The 26,203-nt window shown below is 31.5% G+C and overlaps 3 protein-coding genes across 5 annotated transcripts in view; all 3 read left to right on the top strand.

Moving 5' to 3' along the window:
- Positions 1-12,378, top strand: part of LOC108904558 — a 17,376-nt gene extending 4,998 nt beyond the window's left edge. The window contains exons 2-8 of the mRNA XM_018707167.1: positions 1,495-2,304; positions 2,369-2,594; positions 2,650-2,923; positions 7,958-8,207; positions 10,295-11,101; positions 11,528-11,753; positions 11,900-12,378. Of these exons, the coding sequence (XP_018562683.1) occupies positions 1,495-2,304; positions 2,369-2,594; positions 2,650-2,923; positions 7,958-8,207; positions 10,295-11,101; positions 11,528-11,753; positions 11,900-12,188 (2,882 nt within the window). The 3' untranslated portion in view covers positions 12,189-12,378. The remainder of the gene's footprint in view (positions 1-1,494; positions 2,305-2,368; positions 2,595-2,649; positions 2,924-7,957; positions 8,208-10,294; positions 11,102-11,527; positions 11,754-11,899) is intronic.
- A 167-nt stretch (positions 12,379-12,545) lies between these two features.
- Positions 12,546-14,212, top strand: LOC108904579 (zinc finger CCCH domain-containing protein 8). Of its 3 annotated transcripts, none has more exons than XM_018707192.1 (2): positions 12,546-12,734; positions 12,866-14,212. In XM_018707192.1, exons 1-2 carry the CDS (start codon positions 12,668-12,670, stop codon positions 13,366-13,368), a joined length of 570 nt encoding a protein of 189 aa, XP_018562708.1. In that variant the 5' UTR covers positions 12,546-12,667; the 3' UTR covers positions 13,369-14,212. The 3 variants fall into 3 exon arrangements, with proteins under 3 accessions (XP_018562708.1, XP_018562705.1, XP_018562706.1); XM_018707189.1 differs by having other exon boundaries at positions 12,858-14,212; XM_018707190.1 differs by having other exon boundaries at positions 12,842-14,212.
- A 3,086-nt stretch (positions 14,213-17,298) lies between these two features.
- The window catches only part of LOC108904589 (protein-tyrosine sulfotransferase), a 464,159-nt gene continuing 455,254 nt past the window's right edge, over positions 17,299-26,203 (top strand). Inside the window, exon 1 of the mRNA XM_018707207.1 lies at positions 17,299-17,442. The gene's annotated coding sequence lies outside the window, so the exon portion shown is untranslated. The remainder of the gene's footprint in view (positions 17,443-26,203) is intronic.

Below are 26,203 nucleotides of genomic sequence, written 5' to 3'. Positions count from 1 at the left end.
AAAAACGGGAGATTATCATGAAGATATGAACAGCGACGTGTTTGAAAAATGGTTTGAATATGTTTTATCATATCTGGAGCCAGGAGCAGTTGTTGTGATGGATAACGCACCTTATCATAGTAGAAGAGTTGAAATGTTACCGACATCAGCATGGAGAAAAGGAAATATTATGGACTGGTTACAATCGAAAAATATTGAATATACAGAAACCATGCTAAAAGTACAATTATTAAAAATTGTCCAAAGAGAAAAAGGTCAATACATTAAGTATGTAGTGGATGAGATGGCCAAAGATCGAGGAATTCGTGTACTCCGTTTACCGCCATACCACTGTGAATTAAACCCAATTGAGTTGGTTTGGGCACAAATAAAGAATGAAATCGCACGAAAAAACACCACCTTTAAAATAAACGACGTGAAATTATTATTACAGGATGCTATTAATCACGTCACTGCTGAAACATGGTGTAAGTGTATTGGACATGCACAGAAAGAGGAACAACGTATGTGGGATCTTGATACAACGGTAGAAGTGTTCATAGAACCAGTCATTATTCATTTGGGTGAAGATGTTTCTAGTGATAGTGATAGCAACAGTGATATGTGAAATATATAATGTGAATAATGTGATATGTAAGTATTTAAATATATTAATAGTGAAGTGATTATGTGGCAGTGAAGTGAAAGTGTGACAGTGATAATATTCGTGAGATAATTATTATAAAATATGTGAGTATTTAAATATATTAATAGTGAAATGATTATGTGGCAGTGAAGTGAAAGTGTGACAGTGATAATATTCGTGAGATAATTATTATAAAATATGTAAGTACCTACTTCAATAAATATATTAATAGTAAACATTACAATATTTTGCGGCGGCCGGCGTAAGCCGGGTGGTGGTGGGTCATCGTTTTATAGAAAACACTTAAAATTTAAAAACAAAATGTTACTAAAATATTTTTGAAGTTTTCTCGATAAAACCTCTTAAAATAATAGATGTTATGTTTTATTATATTTTTTCCATATTTTCTACATCTTGTTGCCATTTACGTAAACAAGCCTATGGATTTTCGATCCCCGCACGCCTCGTCCTCCTTACTAGTCCAAGAGCTAGCGATGAATCACTATCTATAATTTCGGCCGTCGAGTATAATTGCATCAGAATTGTAGCTTACACCGTGGCCATCATTTTCAACATTTAGTCCAGTGTTAGCATTTTAGTAATTATCCATTAAGGATCTACGATGTTATTAATTCCTAAAAGAAGTTATGGGTCTTAAAATATTGTATTTTTAATAAAATAGCAATTCTCTCCAGAATTAAGCTGTAAGTGAAAAAATGCTAAGAAATGTGTCAGGTAATGAACATAATATGTTATATGAATTTTTCTTCGTAAAATGTTTTGAAGAATCACCCTTTCAAATATTTCAGACACTTAAGAAACAGTCTGTACATAAAAAGAGAATGATAATGAAATATATTATTTTCCAGAAATTATGCAAGTTATGAATCTCTTCGACAATAAGAACCAGAGTACATTCGCAACAATGTCCAAATTTTTAGGCATAATCTCAAAATTGAACGACGACTTTTTTGCTCACGCAAATGTTCAGATGCTTTTAAAATCTGATGAAAAGTTTGATGTTGTAATAGTTGAGCAGTTCTTAAATGACGCGATAAAGGTCCTGGGCCACATTTACAACGTTCCCGTAATTGCTTTAAGTACGCTAGGTCCTAATCCGTGGGTAAATAATATCGTTGGAAATCCATCGCCATTATCTTATATCCCACAACCAATTTCGTCTGTCTCATCACTGGATATGTCTTTCACAGAAAGGCTTTCAAACCTGTTTTCATATTTAATGTTCGCAGCAATGGACAAATTTATTCTTTTTCCCGATCAAAGCAGAATTTTGAAAAAACACTTTCCTGATGCACCAGACCTTTCTGATCTCTATTACAACGTCTCATTGATTTTATTAAATTCACACGAAAGTTTGAACCAACCCGTTCCTTTTGTGCCCAATATGGTTCATATAGGTGGTTACCATGTCACACCTCCCAAAAAACTACCAAAGGATCTGCAAGAATATCTCGACAATGCTGAAGAAGGTGTGGTGTATTTCAGTTTGGGATCCAATCTGAAAAGCAAAGATCTGCCTCCGAACAAAAGAAACGCCTTCTTAAAGGCCTTTAGCAAACTTAAGCAGAAAGTCTTGTGGAAATGGGAAGTAGACGATTTACCTGGAAAACCTCCTAATGTTAAATTAGGCAAATGGCTTCCCCAGCAGGATATATTAGGTAACGACAACAAAATCAGTAACTACAGATATAAAAAGTTACATATATATTTTTAATTCTCCAGCTCATCCAAATGTCAAGTTATTTATAACCCATAACGGTCTACTTAGTACAACTGAGGCTATTTATCACGGTGTACCCATATTGGGAATTCCAGTTTTTGCAGATCAACACATCAACGCAAGAATGGCCACTCTTGGTGGATATGCTCTTTCTTTGCCATACGAAGATCCCACATTTTCAGAAGAAAAAATATCGAAAATGTTAGAGGAACTACTCACTAATTCCAAGTAAGATGTCTGTAAAAGCACAAGGGTACACTTGTTTATACGTCTTTCTTTACAGGTATAGAGAAAACGTGAGGAAAAGATCGCAGATGTTTCACGATAGACCACTAAAACCCATGGACGTAGCTGTCTATTGGGTGGAATATGTCATAAGGACTGAGGGGGCTCCTCATCTTAGAGTGGCTGGAGCTAATTTCTCATGGTTTAAATACCATTCTTTGGACGTTATTAGTTTTGTAATCGTAGTATTCTCCTTAGTTATTTATGTATCATATGCCGGAATTAGAAAGATTTTGATGAGTATATGCAGTAAAGCGAAAATTAAATCCAAAAGGGATTAAATGCATTTAGATTATAAACTGCTATTTATTAGACAATAAATTACAGAGATAACAATACTTTAAGTAGTGTACTGTAGTGTAGATAATAGTAATCCAATAGTAGTAATGTAACTAATTCTTTATTGTTTCAAATTTTGTCCTTTATAGAAAGTATAAATAATCAACGAATTGTTTGTAGTTTGAACTGACAAGTTATTAAGATATGTGACAGCAATATTATTCTTGGTCGCCAACGATAGGGCGGTTAGTATTTGCAACTGTGAAAATGAAATGAATTTCCCTTCTCAAACCTAAATTAACTTTTAAATATTGTTTGCAAAAGTTGAAATTTTTTGGCCATTAGCTGCAGATAACTGTATATCTGCATGTTTTTTGAAGTTTTTAAAAACACCTCTAGGCTTGATCGAAATGTCTGCTCCCGTAAAGATTAAGAAGTTTAATCTATTAGTTTCATAATAAATAAACATTCGGCGACTTTGAAAATAGGTTCCGTGATTTGACGCCTCAATTGGAATGATTCAGTTTCAAATTGAAAAATTTGCACCACGGTCCTTCGCATTTAGTTGCTTTATCTTTGAATTTTTGATGATAATAACATATTTTTTTGTTTTTGTTATAACCTCTATCCCTACTGTTACTTCTATATTTAAAATTTTGTCTATAGCCACTATAACTGTCTTAAATTTCCATGATCAGTCCTATTGTTCATTATTTGTGTTTGTAATATATTAATATTTGATTCCAATTCTAGATTTTTATTTGTAAATGAGTCAAATGACTTTAAATTTACTTGGGAGCTCGTTTATACCTTTGTAAAGTTAATGTATTAACTACCCTTGAATTATCAATATTATTTTATTGTTTACTGTTTATACATAATGTTTGAATTAGTAACTGATATGTTAGTACTTTTGTATGTTTCCCAATTTTATCTGGTATATCTAAAATCTCATTGACTTTAACTTTTCCTGATACTGTTATAGTTAATGAAATATATTTTGGCAATCGTTTTTTCCACAATTTTAATAGTAATTCTTGACTGACTACTGCTGATTCCCTCACTGTCGTTCACATATCTCTAAAAAAAATGAGAGGGCAGTTAGCCTATTATTAATGATTTTTTCCTTTCAATTTATACATATATAAATTATTATTTGGAGAATTTTAAATAATATCAATGATATTTAACACAACTTCTAAAGGTAATGTAGCCATGATGATATATTTAACTTTATCTGATTTAATCTTGTTTAAAACAAATTGGGCTTCTAATTGATAAAACCAAATCCAAAATTTAGGTAATTTTAATGATGATGAAGCTATTTGATTCGTCCCATCTGACATTTGATTCACATTAGTATCAGAATCTGTCATGTTACTAATAATTAATTGTATTTACTACTGTGGTCAATATAAATATAAGCTACTTTAGTTAAATTTCAATAGCCGGATTATGGGAGTATTATTGTTACTTACACCCACTCTCATAGTTCACCTACAATTGTTTGCTGAAATCCGATATGATCTTCACGACCACGAATAACTCGATTCCTTTTCTTGATTATTGTTTCTCCTCTTGAGTTCTGTGCTCCTCGCTCTCACTTGATTTACAGATGATGAGCTGATTGCTAATCCTCCACCACCCTTCTAGTTTTCGCCCGAACTCTTTAAGCTGAAGATGGTAGCTGCAACTGCAGCTTTTCATTGCGGCCTTCTGTCTCTCGTTCAAAATTTTTCGTTAGTTTTCGATCACGTCGGGGTCACCAATTTCGTAAGTTTCGTGTGGGATTGATTAATTACATCATTGTGGAAAACATATTTTTTATTTCTTGTTTATTTACATCTGTTTCCAAGATACTTCCAAAACTTGATTTCTAGATTATATCATATTAAAATCACAATTATATCTTTGGATTCTCTTCAATAATAATGACGTCTATGGAGCAAGTATGCCCGCAACATTTTGTATTTCTGATAAGTGTTAGTCTAAATATCGTAAAAATACCTAATTTTAGATAAATCTGGGAAAACATTATATCGCACCGTAAATTTTAAAATTCTTTATTATTTGGCAAAATTCTAAAATCAGTACGTTTGCATACTTTGTAGTCATAATTGTTTAGTTTACATTCAAATTTTATTATACCGGGTGATTCAGTTTGGTATTCGCGGCCTCGTATCTCTTTTATTTTAATAAATAGCTATCACAAACCCTATATATTTTTAAATCGCCGCTCAAACTCTATCAAATGACATTATTAGTTCGTCTCTATGGTAACATATGTCAAAATTGCTGTAGTCAACTGTTTTCGTTCAAATGGCATACTATATATTTTTTTATCAATTCTGGAAGATATTTTTTTTCTACTTTCAGCTATATAAGGAAGTCTCTAGAAATATTGCTAGAAAAACAGCAAAAAATATGAACCCTACTTTCAGTAGCTTTATTCTGAAAAATGATAGCCGGCAGCTGATAGAGATTGGGAATCCCAGTTTTTGGAGATCAACACCTTAACGCAGAACAGGCCACACTCGGTGGAATTAACGAAAAATTAACGGAATTGCTTCACGAACTGCTCACTGATCCCAAGTTAGTTATTCATTAAAAATCTTGACATTTCAGCTAAATTATTTTTCGCCTAGCATATGTGAAAATGAATCATATTGACCGTAAAAATATGACCGAAAGTAATATTTATCGACCCTTGGACTGCTAAATAACTTATAATAAGATTTAGTAGTTTTTTACAATCTAGACACCTTTGATTGTCATTTACGTTTTATATATTTTTTCATTAAATGTCAAAATTTCGAATCAAAACAAACAACAAAAGTTAATATAACAATAAGTGTGAACAACTGTAATTCTGTGAATATGTACATAAGTTAAAATGAATGGTAACTCAGACAGTGACGAATAATTTACAAATACTCCACTGGACTTGCAAGAGGAAGCTAGCAATATTTCTCTGAATATAACTACAAAGTCAAAACAACGGTACGAAAAGAATGATGTGTTCAATAACTGGAAAAGGAATAAAAAAGCCAAAAACTTAATAGAAAATGTACTATTTAACAGAAAATGTACTATTTGCTTATCTATCAGAAAGATAAAAGATTATAAAAGCAGGTACACTACGGTCTGTTGAAAAGCTCTTTTAAAGTCAAGAAAAATATTAATTTTGATAATTTTCATAAAGTTCGAGCATTTGAAACAAAATTCTAAAAGTTCGACTCAAAAACAATGTACATAAATTAAGTTGAATTAATTATGTTTTTTTTATTAGTATTGCATTATAGTAGTATCTATGACTGCTTATCAAATAAGATTCACATTTCTCAAAAAATCCTGACAAATTCTAAACAACAGTCTAGTACTAGAGAAAATAACACAACTAAAGTAGGTATTAAATATTTCCGACTAAATAAATAAAATAATCTAGACAATTCCAATGAACCAACAACTTCATCAATCCAAATAAGTCACCATGCTGCTAGGCGCTTCAAACATTTACCGATTGCATACAAATTCTGGTACCTATTCTTAGTATTATTATAAATAATTGTGCCCAGGGCTACGTTATTGAAATATTTCAGTCAACGCATTCTATTTCTGTTGACTGAAAGCTTGAAAATACAGATTCGATCTGTGGTTGCAGATTTCTGTTTAACAATTTCCATAAAAGACAATGTTTTGCTACAACAACGTGAGATGGCCTCAGTGAATGCATGTTCGATCCTCCCTATCCAATAAAAGCCTCTTATTTAGTTACTCTTATGCGAATACTGAAATCCGATTTTGCAATCGTCTTTGCGATAGTGTTTACCTGTTATCTGTGGTGTTTACAATAGTTTTTTAGTAGTTAGTGTCAAAAATGGGTAGTTAGTGTAAAAATAGTTTGCGTTTATAGCAACACGGAGTTGATGGGTATCGTTTTAATTTATGGTGAAGTATTTGTGTAATGGTGAAGCAAGACAACATTTGTGTTAGTTCGTAGAAACTGAATAAGACGAACCCAAATGTGTTTACACGTTGGTGGATAAAATTTTGAACAATTGTTGTTGTAATATCGGGTATGTCAAATGATTTTATTATTTAAAAACACAAATTAATTCTGATTTTGTTTTATATCTAGAAAATTTGTAGAAATATGTGGAGAGTTCCAATATCAATTAGATTAGATTAATAATAATTAACACATTAGATTTACAACTTTCAAACGATTTCACATAATATGTAGGTATAACTTAAGTGATATAAGAATAATTGACAATTATTTGAAATGTAAACATTTCTAGATGCAAATTCAAGGTTTATAATTTTTAATAACAATACAAATGGCACAATTTATAAGTTTTACTTAAAATATGTAAACCTATACAAATATTATTATTCTTTTTTTTTGTTATTTAGTTTTAGGGATTATTATATTTATATATGTTTAAATAACATTTTCAAACTACATATTCATTTGTAGATAAGATTGATTATATTTTTTATATATTTTGATTAATATAACATAATACACTTATTGCACTTACTATATTAAACGTATTTATATATAAACAAATACTATATATAGATATTAGGTATTTTCCAAGTGTCAAACTAATTCCAGGCGGTTGAATTGTATAGCGTAATAACTTCCCTCCACAAAAAACATAAATATTATTACATTACTAACCATAATCTCTTACTTCTTTGGTTGCAAATATAAAATATTGACGTATTCACCCAAACAATGACATGAAATACTGCATCATTCTCGTAAGATGATAAGCATGTGTGCATTTCTAAACAAACTAGTCATGCTTTAATCAAGTAATTACATATATAATTTATTAGTATTTCTTAACAGATATTACCACTTAATTTAAGAGTACTTTAAATTTTTGTCTAGTAACGTTATTTACTTAATCTGAACGTTATAAAAATATTGTAACGTTTAAGTATAAAAGGAAAGCACAATAACAACTTTTCTAGTTAGTGCGAACAACTTAACAATAAGGTTTTAATAATAAAAAATGTTGATTAACAAAATGTTAACGTTAACTCTACTCTACGCGTTGTGCTGTACAGCGAATAGTGCTCGTATTTTAGGTATATTCCCAACTACCATTCCAAGTCATTATATTTTGGGTCGTGCTTTGATGAAAGGATTGGCTGAGGAGGGCCACAACGTTACTATGATTAGCCCGTTTGAAGACAAAAATCCACCCAAAAGGGGTAGCTATAAAGATGTGGTCTTAACTGGGTTCGTAGAAGAATTTGAGAGTAAATATATTTTTTCTTTTATTCATTGGTTTTAATGACAAAACGTTCATAGATTCATTTTTGTTTTTTTTTCTAACTGTTTCAGAGTTTTCAAAATAACGATATCATCTAGCAATCTAGGTATATGCAGAGTGTAATAGCGACATTGTGATAAACTATCAGGGCTGATTCTTTCGTCAAAACAATCTGATTGACTCTTTATAATTAAGTAAGATGCATACTTGGTCCTGTAAGAAAAGTAACGGGTGTATACTACATTTGCTGTTATACCAACGATCTACCAGTAACAGAACATAAAGCTGTTAGAGTAGTTTCAAAATCTCATCAGCCGCGAAAGGCGTGGCGTATCCACATAATTTTTCTAATAAGCACGTTATGAAAACATTGACTCAATTTATTATGATATTTGTAATCGGAAATCGGAGCAAAGGCTTGTTTACGGTACGAGAGCTCCCGATAGACTGTGAATAATGGATGTAATGTAGACGTAGAATAATTTAGGCGACGGCGACGGTCGGAATTATGTTTCTGCGAGTATCAAAGTCAAAGCTCATAAGATTTTGAAACAACTGTACTGCTGTGTTGGCTATATTTGCTGGAATACTGCTGGAATATACATGGGCGTAGCTTGGGGTGGGCCCAGGGCTGCTTCAAGCTCTATGGAGGCCACCAAAAACAAAGCACACGTAATCAACGATTTACCGATATAATTTTTCAAAACCTGAGCACTCTCGCGTCTGATTCTAAAAAAAGGTGGTGCAGTCAGTAAGACCATATGAGAAAGGTAATATTATTGGATCTCTTTTTTCTGGGGTGGGCACCGGGTTTTCTGCCCCCCTTAGCTACGCGAATGGGGATATAACTTTGATTCTCATAGAGATCTTCAGATACCAACTAACCATAAGAAACGAAGGTCGTAATCTGATAAAAAAAGTAATTTGTCATCACAGGGTATCTTCTTATATAGAACTGAATAGACCTCTTCAAAAAAACTTTTTCTCTCTTTTTAGAATGTACTGTTCACGGTTAAAAGTCTAAAAACTGGGTAAAAGTCAGTGACGTTTTTAGTAGACGAACATATTCGTATTTGTTTGAATGAAAAGTAATCAGACGAATTCATACAATACATATAATTACACAGCCCCACAAAAAAGAAAGTGACAGGTCCGAAAGACAAGACCATGGTATCCATATGGTTTTTTAGTCGCTGAATCCGAATCTGGTGTCCGTTTGACACGATTAGCTCTGGTTTAAGGTCAGTTCAAGGTCAAATGTAGAAAATTAATTGTCAACAAACTAAACCTACGTATCTATACGTTTTTGGGGTCGCCGAATTCGAATCCGGTGTCCGTTTGACGCGATCAGCTCTGGTTTAAGGTCAGTTCAAGTTCAAATGTAGAAAATGAATTGTCAACAAAATAAAGCTATGTATCTACTATCTACACGTTTTTGGGGTCGCCGAAACCGAATCCGGTGTCCGTTAGACTCAAAAAGGTCTAGGGTGAGGTCAGTTCAAGGTCAAATGTAGAGAATCAATTGAAAACTAAGTAAACCTACATATCTATACGTTTTTGGGGTCGTTGAATTCGAATCTGATGTCCGTTTGCACCGATCAAGTCTATTAAATACTTTATAATAGAAAAAGATCAATCAACACAAGAAAGATGCTTATAAAATTTTTTTGGTTTTGAACCTCAAAGTGAAAAATTTGATTGGGTTTGAGCAGAGAGAAAGGTTGTTATTTAGTAAAAAACTCAATGACAATAAAGTTTTGATTAGAAATGACCCATCCATAAAAAATATTCCCTCTAATGTTAAATAACTTTATTCAGATTTTACTTGAAGAGAACTGGGTACTGTCTGTACCGAAGTCTATATCTTTAGTAACTGATCAATAATAAATTAATGAACAATTGCAGGTCATATCCAATGAATGAAGGATGTTTATGGTTTTAAAAACATTTTTTCTTTTGGTTTTTGATTTGTTTTACGAGAGGAATCATCATTAAATTTTTTTCTGAAGCACAATCTTATTACAAATATAATTTAAGATGTGAATACATAATAACAAAATTTGTATTTTTCAGCATTGAAACATGTTTTGAATCTCATGCAAAATAAGAACCAGAGTATGCTCGCTTCAATGAGTCAGTTTTTTAATGTCATGTCGGAATTAAACGACAAGTTTTTCGCACACGAAAATGTACAAAATCTTCTAAAATCAGACGAAGAATTTGATGTTGTAATAGTTGAACAATTCCTAAATGAAGTCATGAAGATCTTCGGCCACATCTACAAAATTCCTGTAATTGTTTTTAGTACAATGGGCCCTACTCCATGGACAAATAATATTGCTGGAAATCCATCACCGCTATCTTACGTTTCATTTTTACCAGATGTTAATTATCCATATATGTCCTTTACTGACAGGCTGTTAAATCTGTTTTCATATTTAATGCTCCAAGCTATCGACCGGCTAGTATATTTTCCTGATCAAAACAGAATTCTGAAAAAACATTTTCCTGATGCTCCAGACATTTATGACGTGTTCTACAATGTATCGTTGGTTTTATTAAACTCTCACGAAAGTTTAAACCAACCTGTCCCTTCTGTGCCCAATATGGTTCAAATTGGTGGTTATCATGTCAACCCCCCTAAAAAGTTACCAAAGGATCTACAGGAATATCTCGACAATGCTAAAGAAGGCGTTGTGTATTTCAGTTTAGGGTCTAATTTGAAAAGCAAAAGCCTTAATCCTTACAGGAGAGATGCAATATTAAAGGCATTTGGAAAACTTAAAGCGAAAGTGTTATGGAAGTGGGAGGCGGATGATCTACCCGGAAAACCTCCTAATGTTAAATTAGCCAAATGGATACCTCAGCAGGACATACTAGGTGAGACTAGCTCAGAACGTATAAAAAAAATTATGAAATTTTATTTAGCACCAGTCGGGACTAAGTTTTAGTTTGTCAAAATCAATTCCGGCTTATTTTGCGAAAGAAAGGTTAAAGCTGCAAGTTCAATAGATCGAAGATCAATTCTACCATCCAGAACCGGAGTTAATTAAAATTCAATCACTAAATTTTATTTATTTCCGATTTTTGGTTTTCAAATACATCAAAATTACAGAAAATAGAATTTTTGGTAGTGGTTCCACTTTGGTTTTAAATCAGAACAAGAAATTATTGACACGAGTTGATTTTACAATCGATGGATCAGATCTAAACCATTAGCACATTTTCTATAATATGTGACTTTGAAGCAAACGTAATTCAACCAATAGATATGTATACGTAAACAAAATTTTCTCGTATTTGCAGCACATCCAAATGTGAAATTGTTCATAACCCATAGCGGACTTCTGAGTATAACAGAGACGGTTTATCACGGTGTACCTGTACTGGGAATCCCAGTTTTTGCAGACCAACATCTCAACGCAAAACTAGCCACTCACAATGGATTCGCCCTCTATTTACCCATGGAAGATCCCTCATTTTCGGAGGAAAAACTATCACAATATTTACAGGAGCTGCTCACTAATCCGAAGTAAGTTGTAGATATGTTAAATATCTGGAAGAAATGCAACAGATAAAATCTGTATCTGTACTTTTGACAAGACCACTTTTTATTTTTAAAATGAATTTTTACATTGTGAAAATCTAATTCGCCCTGTATAATACTTTGCATTTTAGATACACGGAAAACGTGAAGAAAAGATCACAATTATTTCATGATAGACCACAGAAGCCTATGGACGCAGCTGCTTACTGGGTAGAATACGTCATAAGAACAAGGGGGGCTCCTCATCTTAAAGTGGCTGGAATCAAATTCTCGTGGTATAAATACCACTTGCTAGATGTGATTAGTTTTGTAGTTGTAATAACTTCACTAGTTATATATCTACTATACATTGGTGTTAGAACGATGTTGAGGTACTGGGGTACCTTTGGTAAAGGGAAAGTCAAATCTAAAACGGAATAGATATGTATAGATATATAAATTTAAATTTGTTGATTTTATTAAGTAATCATAGAAATATTGTGTTATTTAAACAGAGTTCTGTAGTTTATTAAACTGATTTGTGATTTTAGATCGACTATTTATCTAATTTGCAAACAACGTTATATTTATTTTAAACGTGATATGTATTTTTCCGAATAAAAGCCTTTATTTATAATTGAAGCTTATTAAACAGAACTGTTTTAGAATATATCGTTCCTTGCTCCTCTAGTTGAATAATTTCCAATGGAATACGCTCTATAGAAGTCGGTAATTTGCCGTATATAGTTTCTGGTTTCTAAATATTCTGTGGTTTATGTTTTTGACGTCAGACAGACATTGACATTAATCATGTTTGTTGAAGTTTTGTTGTTTTGATTTATTATTACTCTATGAAGAACTGGTTATTTTTAACTAAGCGTAAAGTATCATTTATTTAAAAATGTCACTAGTAGCAGATTATGGAGATTCTTCAGATTCTAATTCGTCTAGCAGCGAAAATTCAGAGTCGGAAATTGAAGATAATAGGTAAGGCTTTCGCACTCTAGATATATAGTTACTTACGCCTTTGAGCAGTATTTATATTGAATATACGGAATAAATTATAGATTTTAATTATGTAAAAAATGGGTCAGCTGTCATATGTTTTAGTGAAACAGAGGAAAAAAAAACATTGCCTTCACAAAAGTTGCCAACTCCAAACTTCGGAGAGACGAAAGTTGAAGATGAAATTAAATCTTCAGTTTTCAAGAATCCTTTTATAGAAGCAGAAAATGAAAAAGAGGCTATACTACAGAAGCACGTAAAAATGGTGGACACTAAAGACAATACAATGGTTATCAACGGTAAAAAAATTTGTTGGAATTACAGGAAAGGAAGGTGTCGTTTTGGGCATAACTGCAAATTTGCTCACGATTCGGACATACAAAAAACAGAGGATCAGTTAAAGGCCGAAAAAGAAGCTGCAATTCAGAATTCTATTATCTGCCAAAGAGGTCAAATGGGCCATAGTCAGTTTACTGCTCAACCAACTACACAAGACTTGACAGAAATTAATGACGAAGCTATGCAGAACAAGAAACGTAAGAGGCCTGGTTTAACTCAGGGCCTAATACCTGGAAAGAAAGTTATGAGCAGCTATTTAAAAAATCGTAAATTGTGAAATGTTAACAGGTAGTTGTTCAACGAGAAAGAATGGAGGACAGTATGTATCTTACCAATGATATCATTTTTATTTAGTAGCAATAGTTGAATGACCGGGAACGTTTATTTTATAAATAATTAAAAAATTACTTTTATTTCTGCGCTCTCTAGCAAAAAATAAATATTTGATTATTAGAAATAGTTCTTTGAATAATGTTGTACCGTTGAATGAAAAATACTATTTCTCTCTCAGCGGTTGTACTGAACTTTTGCCAAGTATTAGGAAAAACAAGAAAAATAAACTTAATTATTACTGAGTGGTGATATTAAGAAATTCATGTCCAAAATTTGGATGGTAAAACAATTTTGATCCAAACAAATTATAATTATGAAAGTAATATAAAATAAGAGGAAACATTTTTGTACCATAGCTTATAATATTTGAAACTGCCAAATCTTGAGCTTCTTGAAGTGAAAGGTCTGTTATTATTTGTTATGTGTTAATACTGGATGACCTAAAAATATTTCATTTTAAGTATTACAAATACAATACTGAAAAAATGAAGTGTCAATTAATATTTTGCTTTAAGAACATTGGTTCCAATTATAAGCTAGTTTATATAATATTTGACAAATTTTTTATATATTTACTCAAATGTAAAAATTAGCCAGATATGTTTTGTAAATTTAGTACATATAATGTTCCTAAAGTCTTGGTATAAAATATTGGTAGGTTTGTGTGAATGTGGCTGAATTGTATTGAGGATTTACAATTTTTTAGAGTACCTATGTAAGGAGTTGTAAGTTTAACTATCTAGAAGTTGACTCGATTTGCACATTTTGATAATAAATGTTTAACAATTTGTAAGGATTTGTTTTCATTCAGTGTTTTCATTAAAGTGTTTAATCACATTATAGATAGATCAGTAGCGACAGCTGTATTTTCGTGCTACTCCAGTTTCAGAATTCATACATACTACGTTTATGTTTACTATTCGTAGTATTTACTTCTGTTGTATATTTTGTGGATACTTGCTTATTGTTTTGTGGTTTTACTGTAACCTCTTAATATAACTACTATTGCAAATAATGTATAATATAGTAACAATTCTAAATCATAATAAATGTCAACAAAGTACAGGGTGTCCCAATATTTCATACACATACGAGGGGATATAATAAAGACGTCTAATTAAATTTACCTCTATGCTGCGAAAAGCTACTACAAGGCATTAAAGTCAACAAAAATTCAAATGAAATTTGATGTCAGAACTTGTATATAGATGTTCTAATGTAGTTACCAAAGCAATTGCATTTACAGAAGTAGGAAAAATATCTCTACTGCTGATTAACTTTTTTTATTTTTTTAAGGTGACTACAACTTCAGTTCTGATTGTCTCATAAACTGTTTAATATCTAAGTTAAATTGTTATTTTATTTTATTTCAATATTAATTTCGTAATTCGGGTTGACTACAGAAGGGGAATTTTTATTGCAAAGAAAATGTGTAAGGAAATGCTACATGCTTGAGACAACACTCAAAAGTAATTTTTCTAAAGCGTGTTGTGTGTCAAGAAATACAAAAATATGTTCCACTTGGTCAATGTCGTAATAAATTTGGGAAGAAGCCGGCCAGATAACTCTACAAATGAGTTTCTTGCCATTTTATTCTACTTTCCATTTTCTGCTTTAGTTTTATTTTATTTGGTAATATTACTCAATTGATAAATTCCAAACATAAACATATGGACTTTCTCCAAGTTTTTTCTCTTGTAAATTTTTAGTACTGCCAACGATTTTAACTTAACCAATTATTTTATTATTCTGCCAATGGATTTTCAATACTTTGATTTAATTATGATCAAAGATGTAACTTACTTGATAATAAAAATGACATCATGTTTTATGGAGTCCAGAAACTTGTAACTGAATGTGTTTTTACGAAAATTATTGAAAATGGTCAACATTTTTAGTGACAATTCAGACGAAAAAAATCACCGTTTCATATTGAATTGCATGTAATTTAATGCTCGTCAAATAACAATCACAGCGATTCAAATTTGATAGTCTACTCTACAGGATGAGAGATATCTATGAGAGCAATTACATTTCTTTCTTATTGATTTATATGTTATTGAAAATTAATATTTTGTAATAATTTCCATGAAAGAACATTTAGTTACAAGTTTCTGAATTCTACAGAACATTATTTCGTTTTTATCAAATAGAAAATGTACTGGTGATTAATAATAAAATTAATTTTGCGAAGACCATTGTAAAAAACCTTGAGGAAAGTCCTTACCTACCTGTGTGATAAAATAAGAATTGAATATAACTAAAAGTATGAAAGCCATCTACAAAATAAAATATGGGAAAACTTGTTTAGGGTGGAGATATTTTTCTATCTTCTGTAAATGCAAATACTTTGATTAGAAGTGTTACCAATCTGTGAGGAATTTTGAGAAGAATGAGGAATTTGTAATTTGAAATAGTGAGGAATTTTGAGGAATCTACTTTGTCTCTTTCTAACATCAAAGAAATCCTGTAAGTCAATGATGTTAGGGTAGGTAAAAAATTACTATTTCATAAGAGTGTGTAAAGCTACATATCTGTAACGCAGAATTGTAAATTCTCTGTAAAGTTATAGATTTGCTTACGCTTACAGGTGTGTGTAGAATCTACCTAAAAGAAACTTTCTTTTATGTTAGACAGTTTTTAATTAAAATTAAAAATATTTATATTCATCATTCACATTCATCATATAAAAATAAAATATAAAAGTATCCAAGATACATATTCCTAGTCTAATTCAAGTATACGGTATAGACTTGTTCTGCAGCAGTGGCCAACATTTTCAATTGTTTGGAGCATACTCTTTAAGAAATTATCGTTTCTGCAGAACAAATCTCAAATGCTGACTTGGAATTTGGTGTTTGTGTTGGATTTTCAAGCTGTCACCGAACCGTTTGCTGACCGTCACACTAGTAGAAGATTTATCTGCGTATTGGCTGTGTCTGAGATGTGCACCAATTTCGGCAGTCCAGGGTATCTGACTATTTTCTAGAACTTAATTTTAAAGTTAATTTTGAATATATTTCTGAAGTTTGCTTACAATATTTAGCAGAGTGCTGTGCAAAGAGTCATTTACGTTATTTGTTTTTTTTAAATGACCATTGTTTAAATACTCTAAACAATCTTATTACTATTTAGATATGGCCCATATCCGGAAATAACAAAATTAAGTAAAATAGACATTCATAATTTCATAATTATGATTAAAGTCCTAGCTGCAATAGTAGCTAGGACTAGGTAGGTAAGGTATGTAAATTAAAATAATTCTATTTAGGTACTTACAACAGTAGACCACGAAATTATCCAGGGCCCTAAATGTTTGTAACAGTCCGCAATAATAATAATAATAAATAAAATAAATCTAAAACCCCGCGATTAAAAGAGACAGCCAATAATAATGAATGTATAATACCTTTGTTTATAATACTGTTGGTATTACCATCTTAAATTTTATTTAGACTTATCTATTGGGAAAAAACCAAAAAGTGTTTAAGAGTTTAATACACTTTGCCTTTAGGCTTTCAGAATGCGCACTTTTTTGATTTTTTATAAAAAAATATCAAGTGGTTAGGTTTTTCTTTTATCTGAAATATTTTAATCAGTGTAAATATATTTAAAAAATTTTTTATTTGTCCACCTATAAATTATTTTGTTTTTAATACGCAATAGTTATTAACGAATTTTGATGAAATTATTTATAAGTTCACCTTTTATTTAGTTTCTATTGGAAATAGTAGAAGAACGAACCACTAGCTGTAGGTATCTACATGTAGTCCGCTGGTCTCATACCAGATGGCCGTACGATTCCAACAATCAGCTGATTTTGCCTGTTCGCAGATTATGCCAAGTAAATTCTCTGGCAGTTTGGTAAAAGCCGTCGAGCTTGTTGTATTGTAGTCTGCGAAAAAGGTAACCTAAACGTGGTCGTGTTTTCCGTGTTCCGATTGTGTTATTTGTAAATATTGGACTTGATTAGAGAACCGCCAGAGCTAAAGGTGAAAGGGATCCGATCTTCTGTCAGGTAAGTCACGATTTAACTCTTCCCTGCATTGTTTATGTTGCCGTTATGAATTTTCTTGGTACTAACTTAGAGGTTAAACTGCTAATATTTGTTTTATAACGGTAGATTTATCAGAATTTGCCGAATATAAAGGTGCTAAGATAAATTATTATGCAAACTATCTCTTAAAATGCATGCAGTTGGGATGAGATAGTACCTACTTTACTGATTTACTTTTACTTTTGAGCTCACAGTGTCTACAATCCGGAAAGGGTGATGTTCATTAATATATGAAATATTTTAATAAAATCAGAAGACACAGGACAATGTTGATATTGATACTACAAATCATTACTAGAAAACTAATTAGTTTGATTACCTATTTTTTGTTGTATGAAATGCTGTCTGAAAAGTGGCGTGAAATGTGTAGGAGAATGGTTAAATTATGCAGGTAATAGGTATACTGGCTTCGTGATACAGGAATTGAAACGGTATATAATAGGTGTACCTACCTATTGTATCAAATGCGGTTTAACTTGGGTGTGGATAGGATACCTCGTTAAAGGTCAAGAAACGAAAAAAAACAATAAAACAGTGTACAATTATTTTTCTAATCGTGGAAATAGGTAGACGCACAAATATTTAATATTTATTAGCGTCGCTAATTGCAATGGTACAATTTAACATCTGGCAGATTCGTCGGTGCTATGTGAAGCGTGTATTTGAGTTTATGAAATTGCCAGATACAGATAAGCGAATTTATTTTATGAGATGCCATAAAAATCATTCTCCAATGTTTTTTACCGATCTTATTTTTTAGTTTGCCGAAGGATCTACATCTATTTATAATTTATGCACTATTTTTACCCATGTCTAACCAAGCATAGTAATTTTAATTTATAAAGGTATGTTTTATAGACCTTATTTTCTACACAAACTGTAAATTGTTAGGTACATTTTTTTGCGCCATTGTTTGCATTATACTTAAATTTATTAATGTTATTAAAACCTTTCTTTCGTTAGAAAATACCAGAAGTTGACTCTCTCCCGTGTCACTTATTTCCTGGTAATTTTATGTATTTCCTGATTATATTGTGAAAGTAAGTATGCATGTCCCGTTATTGTGTTAATAATTTTACAATAAGATGGGTTCTGAAATTATTATCAACATCGTATTAGTTGTGAGAGATTGATTGCATTTCTAGAAAGTTTGTGACTATCTTAGTAGGTGAGTTCAGTTGATATTTATGTTTTTATAAATATCAAGATTAAACTTTTGAGTAGGTACCTACTTAAACTTATAGGTAATTTTACTACATAAAGATATCAATAATATCTATGGTATTTAGGTATTTGTTTATATAATTCTGGTGATCATAATAATTGTTTTTACGACTTTAATTTTAAGTAAGAACTAGGTCGGTATTTGTTGATAATGTATCGGATGCAGTAACCAAATAGAAAATTTATTTTTAACTAAATATTTGGAAATACCATTTAATTAATAATCAAAATGAGGTCAGAATTGACATGTACCTATCATTTGTTTCTTGAGATATTGTCGAAAAAAACAATTTGAACATATCGAATTAGGTACTATTCATATTGTTTACATCATGTTATCATGTTTAGTAAAACTATGAGTAACCAATATTCTTTGAAGACTCGACATTGGTTTTTGATACACCCAATCTGAAGAGGTTATCTATTAGTTTGTTGATCAGTCGTTTAAACTATAAACAACTTTTGAAGTTTAGAAGTAGTACGGGGTGTTAATAGAAACGTCTTGCCAAACTTTAATGTCGATTTGGGAACACAAAGTTACAGAACAAATTACCTACCTACTATTAATATTTAATATTGAACCTTAATGAAGCGATAAAGGTTTTACAAAAAGATATTTTACTGCACGTTGTTAAGTGCACCGTCTTGGAGTTAATAAGTAAATGAAGTAAATGATATACGTGGTTTGTTTAGAAAATAACCGAAATTTATATTTTAAACTTCATTATTAATTTTATGCATTATTGGTTCTTGTCTCCTTCAAAGTACTCCCCAACCAATCCATAATCACACACTTTTCCCAGCGGTATTTCCATTTCGCGAAGTAGTCCTGTATAGCTTCATTTGAAATGGCCTTTAAAGTCTGTGACGAATTTGCTTTGATGCCATCAATGGTCTGAAAACGGCGTCCTTTTAGCACCGATAATTTCGGAAATAAGAAAAAATCTCAAGGAGCCAAGTCTGGCGAGTAAGGAGGGTGAGGGAGGACAATAATCTGATTTTTGTCACAAAACTGACGATTTGCGGGCACATATTATGGTGCAAGAACCATGAGTTCTCTCGCCACAACTCTGGTCCCTTTTTGTGGATTTTTTCATGTAATTGTTGTAAAACGCCTTGATAGTACACAACACAGTTTCGCCTTGAGGTAAGAATTCAAAAAGCACAATTCCCTTAAAGTCTAGAAAAAAACGGTGGAAATCACTTTGACATTGGATCGAGACTGACATGCTTTCTTGGGGCGTGGATATCCTCTGCTAATTCATTGTGATGATTGAACTTTTATCTCAATGTCGTAACCCAGCTTCTTCTCCCGTTATGATCCTTTGAATATATGTTGCATCGTCAAAGGATTGTTCCAGGAGTTGCAGACAAACGACTACACGATTTTCTTTCAGTTGATAGGTCATCAAACGAGAAACAATTTTGCTGCAACTCGATGCATGTTCCATTTTTCAGTCAAAATTTCATGGCATGACCAAATTGAGATGTTAACTTCTGCAATGCTGTCTTTGACAATCAATCGGCGATTTGCACGCACCAAATCTTTGACTTTATGAACGTGGGAGTTATTAGTTGTAGTCGAAGACCTTCCTGGTCGAGGATCATCTTCAATTGACTGACGACCACTTTTAAATCATGAAAACCACTTTGTAACATTTGTACCATTTGTAACATTGCGTACGACCCAGAGCTACGTCTCTGTAAGTTTGCTTGAAAAGTTGAAACGTTTCCATGAAAGTTTTCCTCAGTTTCACGCAAAATTTTATGTTGCATCTTCGTTCTACAAAAAACACACATTTCAAAAATTGTCACTAACACTTGAACACGTTGCACTCAAATAACAATATCACGAAAACACATCAACAATCCAACATATGGTTACAGAGGAGGTTATGCGCAACCCAGTATTGCCAACCGCATATCACTAAATATCTCCATTAGCGCAAAATTAAAAAAGTTCGGTTATTTTCTGAACATACCTCGTACCCTGTATGTACTTGGTAATTATTATCCAACTTGGCTAAAAGTATTATAACAATAAGTTTTTTTTAAAATAAAAATAATACGTTGATACTTAATTCAAATAATAATCAGTTATTCTAATTCAAATTCAATTTGCTTTGTTATATTGAAATGTAACAAAATGGATGTACGAACTTAAGTATCAACTGTGTTAATGTTAATGATTACTTGGTCGGAGAATCGAGAGGAATGACCTTAAAGTAATTGTAAATGACAATTATCATTATCTCGATTGTGGATTTAAGATTTTATAGTTGAGTAAGTTCGGAAGTTTTAAAACTTGATGAGTTTGTAGATTTTTCATGTCCTTAAAAATATACCTTCAGTATACGGGTGTAACTTTGAGTGTTTGAGTGGCTTCCTTTGACTTTTAAGAAACGTGTATCAATAGTTTATTTTTTCAAATTCCGTCGTAAAATCTTATTTCATACCCCGCCGCTGGAGAAGCTAGTGTAACCTCAAATAGCGGCGCGCTTTAGTTGCAGCGCATGCACAATTTCACATCATTCGTCACGAGCTACTTTTGTTGAGTGGGTGTTCACCATTCACCACACAAACAGTACGCAACAAGTAACTCGGCAAAAAACTCAAGCAGCAATCAATAATGATAAATGAAATACACAAAAACAAATAGTCTGTTGATGACTTCCAGCTATGAAAAACATTCAAATTCACGGTTAGATATCTCTAAATACGGAACAACAACTGACTCCATTCACTTCGCCACCGTTGACCCGCACTATCTCCCTAGTTCACATGCACTGTAGATTGCCTACAATTCATGTATTTGTAATACATGAAAATTACAGCGGCGGCGTACGTGCATTTTTAAAAAACTATTTATAACTCGAGTATTTATTTGATTAAAAAAAAGAATTGCAGATTCGTATTCAGGGGAACACGTACTATTACCCCTAAAAATCTGACCCCCACTTAAAGTTACACCCTGTATGTATAATCAGCATACACACTTTGTTCCAGTTTAGCATAATTGGCATTTTTTAAATAAACAGGATGGATGTCTCGTTTATACTTCAATCTGGAGGATAAACCTTATATTTATGTAGGTAATATGAACCCTACAGCCTGGTTTATACCTGCGATTATAATCATTGTTATTAATGTTGACTGAATGCATGTCATGTCACAGCATCTCCGTCGCCGTCGTTAGAAGGCAGACATTATTACTAAATTAAACGCTACGGCTAAATTATTCCGGCGGGCTTTTCAGTCACACGTGTGTGCCCCGACGTTATTGTCACTGTCATATTTCAGCCATGTTCCTGGAGATGTCGGTGCTAGATTAGCGTCAGCCAGTGACTGACTGTAAATTGGTCGCTGGAAGAGGGCTCTTTGTATTATGATGGCTATTTTTATCATGTTATTCTGATTCAGCAAAGGAAAACCGCGCATTTTTGAGGATGTTTACTTGGAACGTAATTTTAGAAACGTTTTCTCTCGTCTACGTGTCTTACCTCGTCACAGTGGCGTGTTATCGAAAGCCTTATACAGGAGGTAACTTAAGTGATGCTCAGTTTTCAGGGGTATTAGTGTTCCTGTGAATATTGATTTGAAATTATTTTTTTTTTAATCTAATAAATTGTTGATTTATAATTTGTTTTTTAAACTCTACTTACACTCTTGTGTACGCCGCACTGTACAGCTACCGGACTGAAGTACCAACTATGAAATTGACGGAGTGGTATTACTTTTGTACTATTTTGCGACATGTCGCCATATTAACTAATTTATGTTTCAAACAATATTTGTTTTATATACACTACTGGAAAAAATTAAAGGAACAAAACATTTTCATGAATTTTTTAGTGATTTTTCGATAGGCTCTATCTCCGTGAAAAATAACAAATAAGCGTTTTGAAGCTTTGAAGTCTGTGGTTTCAAGATATTCCCACAATTTTGCATTAGATATAGTTTAAATTAAAAAAAAAAGTTTTTTCAAAAAGAAAATTTTCAAAATTTTTTAATTTTTTTTTTGGAAAAGTTATTGGATTTTTGAGAAAGTTCTAGTAATTTCTTAACTACCGGCATTTGTGTTACCCAAAATATACGAACGTAGAGGGTGCTACGAGTCATAAAACGATCGACTCACATCAAAGCTGCCTGACCATGATAAAAAATTAAAAAGAAAATTAAGTTTACCAAACTTGTTTTGAAAAACTTTTGATTAAATTTATTTGCCAAAAAAGAGTAGTTTTAAAAGAAACTGTTATTTGAAACGTAAGTAAACTTCGCAGAAAATATCGACAATCAATTTTATGAATGTGTGTAAATCGAATACCGAATCGTACAGCAACTTTTCCAAAAAAAAAAAAATCAAAATATTTTTGAAAAATTTTTTTTCGAAATTTTTTTGATTTTTTTTTTAATTTAAATTATATCTAATGCAAAATTGTGGGAAAAGTCAAGAAAAATTATCCTCATTTATTTTGATATGATTACGAAAAGTAATGAACGTGTTTCTTTAATTCTTACCAAAACTTTGATCACTTGAACCAGAAAAACGGTTTGATGCGTCAACTTGTCAATTTACAGGGTTATTGTGTGTACATTGAGCTGTAAAAAATTCTCTCAAAATTAGTCTTATCATTAATATTTGTAAATTAGCGGTAGATTTTCTGTAAAAAGTATTTTTTTTCACTTTTTTCAAATTGATATCAAGATTGAAAAAAAAAATTTCTTCGAAAACCATGACAGGTCCTCGAAAAGAATTTATTCAAGTTTTCAAAATCGCCCTTGGATTTGCTATGCAATAATTTGTTGATATGATATCGATGATTAAAGATAAAATTGATGCTGAATAAATAAGCTAACTGGCCTCTGTTGATTAAGTACGAAAAAATATTCCTGCCTAGAAAAATTTTTTTTTTTTTGAGAATTTTTTCTGGAGGTAGGTATGTATTTCTTTTGAAAAACATTTTTTGTCTGAAGATCTTGAAACTAGACTTAAATGCTTTTTTATTTATCTTGATAAGACCATTTTTCACTGAGATACAGCTTTTCGAAAATTATTAAAACTGTCATGAAAATTTTTTGCTCCTTTAATTTTTTCCAATAAAAAATAAAAATAAAAATTCTTATCAATCTGATATAAATGAGATTTTTTAAAATTATTTAAAGTTTTTAATAGAAAATATTACTAATTTTTAAGCACTATGTTTAGTTTATGAATTTCTGTATCAATGTCCTCTCACATTGAGCTGGTTTGAGCATTGAGCTGCATATTCCAACGAGCCAATTGCATGCTACTACAGCGTGAATATAAAAAGAGGTATATTTAGGAGATTTAGAAAAGGTACTACTAAAATGTTGTATTTAAAAATATAATATGTCTTCATGCCAATACAATAGCCGAATCTATGCAAAACACCCTAAATTAATCCAAAATATCTCTACGATGTGATGTCGGGTTCTGTATGAAAGCATATCTGGCGGGCTTACCTTTCTACAGATTTCGACTAATAGTTTCACAGCAGCACTTGCTTGATCATTGTTTATACGAGTAGGACTGGAATATGCAAGTTGACTTTACACCTGATGTGATAAAATTATTATTATAAAGATGCTTTTTTCAAACATTTTTGTCGTATGGCAATATATACGAGAACCAGGTAATCCGAGGGTTAATCCGTTGATTTGTTTATTTAATCTATTTGTGATTCCATAGGTTGCATTTACCACATTTAAAAAGAATGGAAATGATAAAACCTTTCGAAAAACCTGAATTAATCAGTCAATAAATATATATTTTACAAAAGTGTTTTTGTTTTGAAATGGATCACGTTGTATGTTTTTATCCTTGTACCTGTATTTTTATATATACTTTTTATACAAATTTGGTGCAAAGACGGTATCGAAAAATGAAGACGGTACTTCCTTAATACAGGAATTATATCTTTCCTGTAGGTCTGGGTTGTTTCTTTTATCCGCATAAATAAAAAGTACAAAGGAGACCGTGACCAGCGATTGTATTAATATGCATTTTTTTGCCGGATAGGATCCGATGACGCGCAAGCAATTTATTATGGGAGACGCTGCTGCCCTCTGCTTGCTTGTTTGTTGCACGTTTTATTGGAATGAAGGATGGTGCTTGTTCATGATTCTATTTTATAAATTGTCGGATAATTGTTTGTCTGTGGGTGGATTCCCGTTTAATTTTGGAAAGGACTGCGGTCGTCTGTCGTACATCCCGCCGTCTTTGTGTTCGCTAATAGTCTTGTCTTCCGCATACAGTTCGGAAGTCTGGGGATTCGCTTCGTTTACCGTTGATCTGGTCTGGGCGTGTGACGATGCAGAAACGAAACTTTGAAAATATGATTTATTTTTTATAATTGTAGTTAATGAATTAGGGCACTGTATTTTGCAATACTTCGTAATTGTTAATTTTCGATCGTTTTGTCGAAGAAAAGGGACGCATTATTTTAGCAGGTATAAAGCTAAATATGATTCAATAATGTGCGAGTCTCATGTGACCACGAATGTTAGGTTAGGCAGACAAACTTACACTAGAGGTAATGATTAACTCAATCGCTAAAAATAGAATGATATAGGTACTTTTCTGTTAAATTGAATTAAGTAAGGTTAGAGATAATTTTTTATTTTATATAAATAATCAGAAATTCAGTAGTATGGACGTTTATTAATGTTTTCATTTCAGTATAAATTTAGCTACAGTTTATCTTATAATGCTAACAAACACATAAATTTTGTTACTCAGCCAAGTTAAACCTATTATATTCAAGTTTATAAAGGATGGGGCGTTCTTATTGTTAGAATAGCAGCAATCTTGGTGAATAAATAATTAATTAGAAAATAATATTAGTACAAATTATTTTAAATATATTCATGCATTTAAATATTTATTTCAATTAAATAATAAACGCTTCACATGAAAAATATTTATGTATTGAAATAATGTAGTACATATTGTTGACTAAATTTTTCATTGATTTAGAGAAAACATTTATAATTTTATTTTAAAAATACTATAAAATTAATATAACATTACATTTGTTCTAACAAAACAAAATATATGTTTGAAAGAAAATTATTGTTTTTTAAATATAAATAAATGGTTTTATTTGATATGAGACTATAACTTTCCTGAATTAAATAAAATAGTTCTTTGGAATAAAAATTTGGAACTTTTTTAGGAAAGATAGGGTAAGGTTAAAATAAAAGTATGAGTATGTTTGAATGGAATGTATTTTTTCTTAAATAAACGTATACACAAAACATTACAAATATAAGAAATAATTTTAAGAATTAATGTTCCTTAGCTGTTTATGTATAAAATAACATTCACAAAAATATAAATAATTTTTCCGAGACAGTGTGAAATACGGTAGGTTTAACTGTTCCTAAAGTTTTAATGTCTACCGTTACAAAATTTTCAGAGATCTTCACAGAATAAGCACTATGATGCAAATCATAATTTAAGGTAATTAATAAATAG

The sequence above is a fragment of the Anoplophora glabripennis genome, unplaced genomic scaffold (assembly GCF_000390285.2).
Source record: "Anoplophora glabripennis isolate ALB-LARVAE unplaced genomic scaffold, Agla_2.0 scaffold131, whole genome shotgun sequence".
Lineage (NCBI taxonomy): Eukaryota > Metazoa > Arthropoda > Insecta > Coleoptera > Cerambycidae > Anoplophora > Anoplophora glabripennis.
Note: the sequence above shows the minus strand (reverse complement) of the source record. Positions and strands in the feature narration are given on the sequence as shown.

What these genes read in the sequence shown, in the direction of transcription:
- LOC108904579 (XM_018707189.1), top strand. Translation starts at nt 12,649, where the DNA reads ATGTCACTAGTAGCAGATTATGGAGATTCTTCAGATTCTAATTCGTCT. An exon ending in TCGGAAATTGAAGATAATAG is followed by an intron (nt 12,735 to 12,857) that starts GTAAGGCTTTCG and finishes CATATGTTTTAG; the next exon opens with TGAAACAGAGGAAAAAAAAA.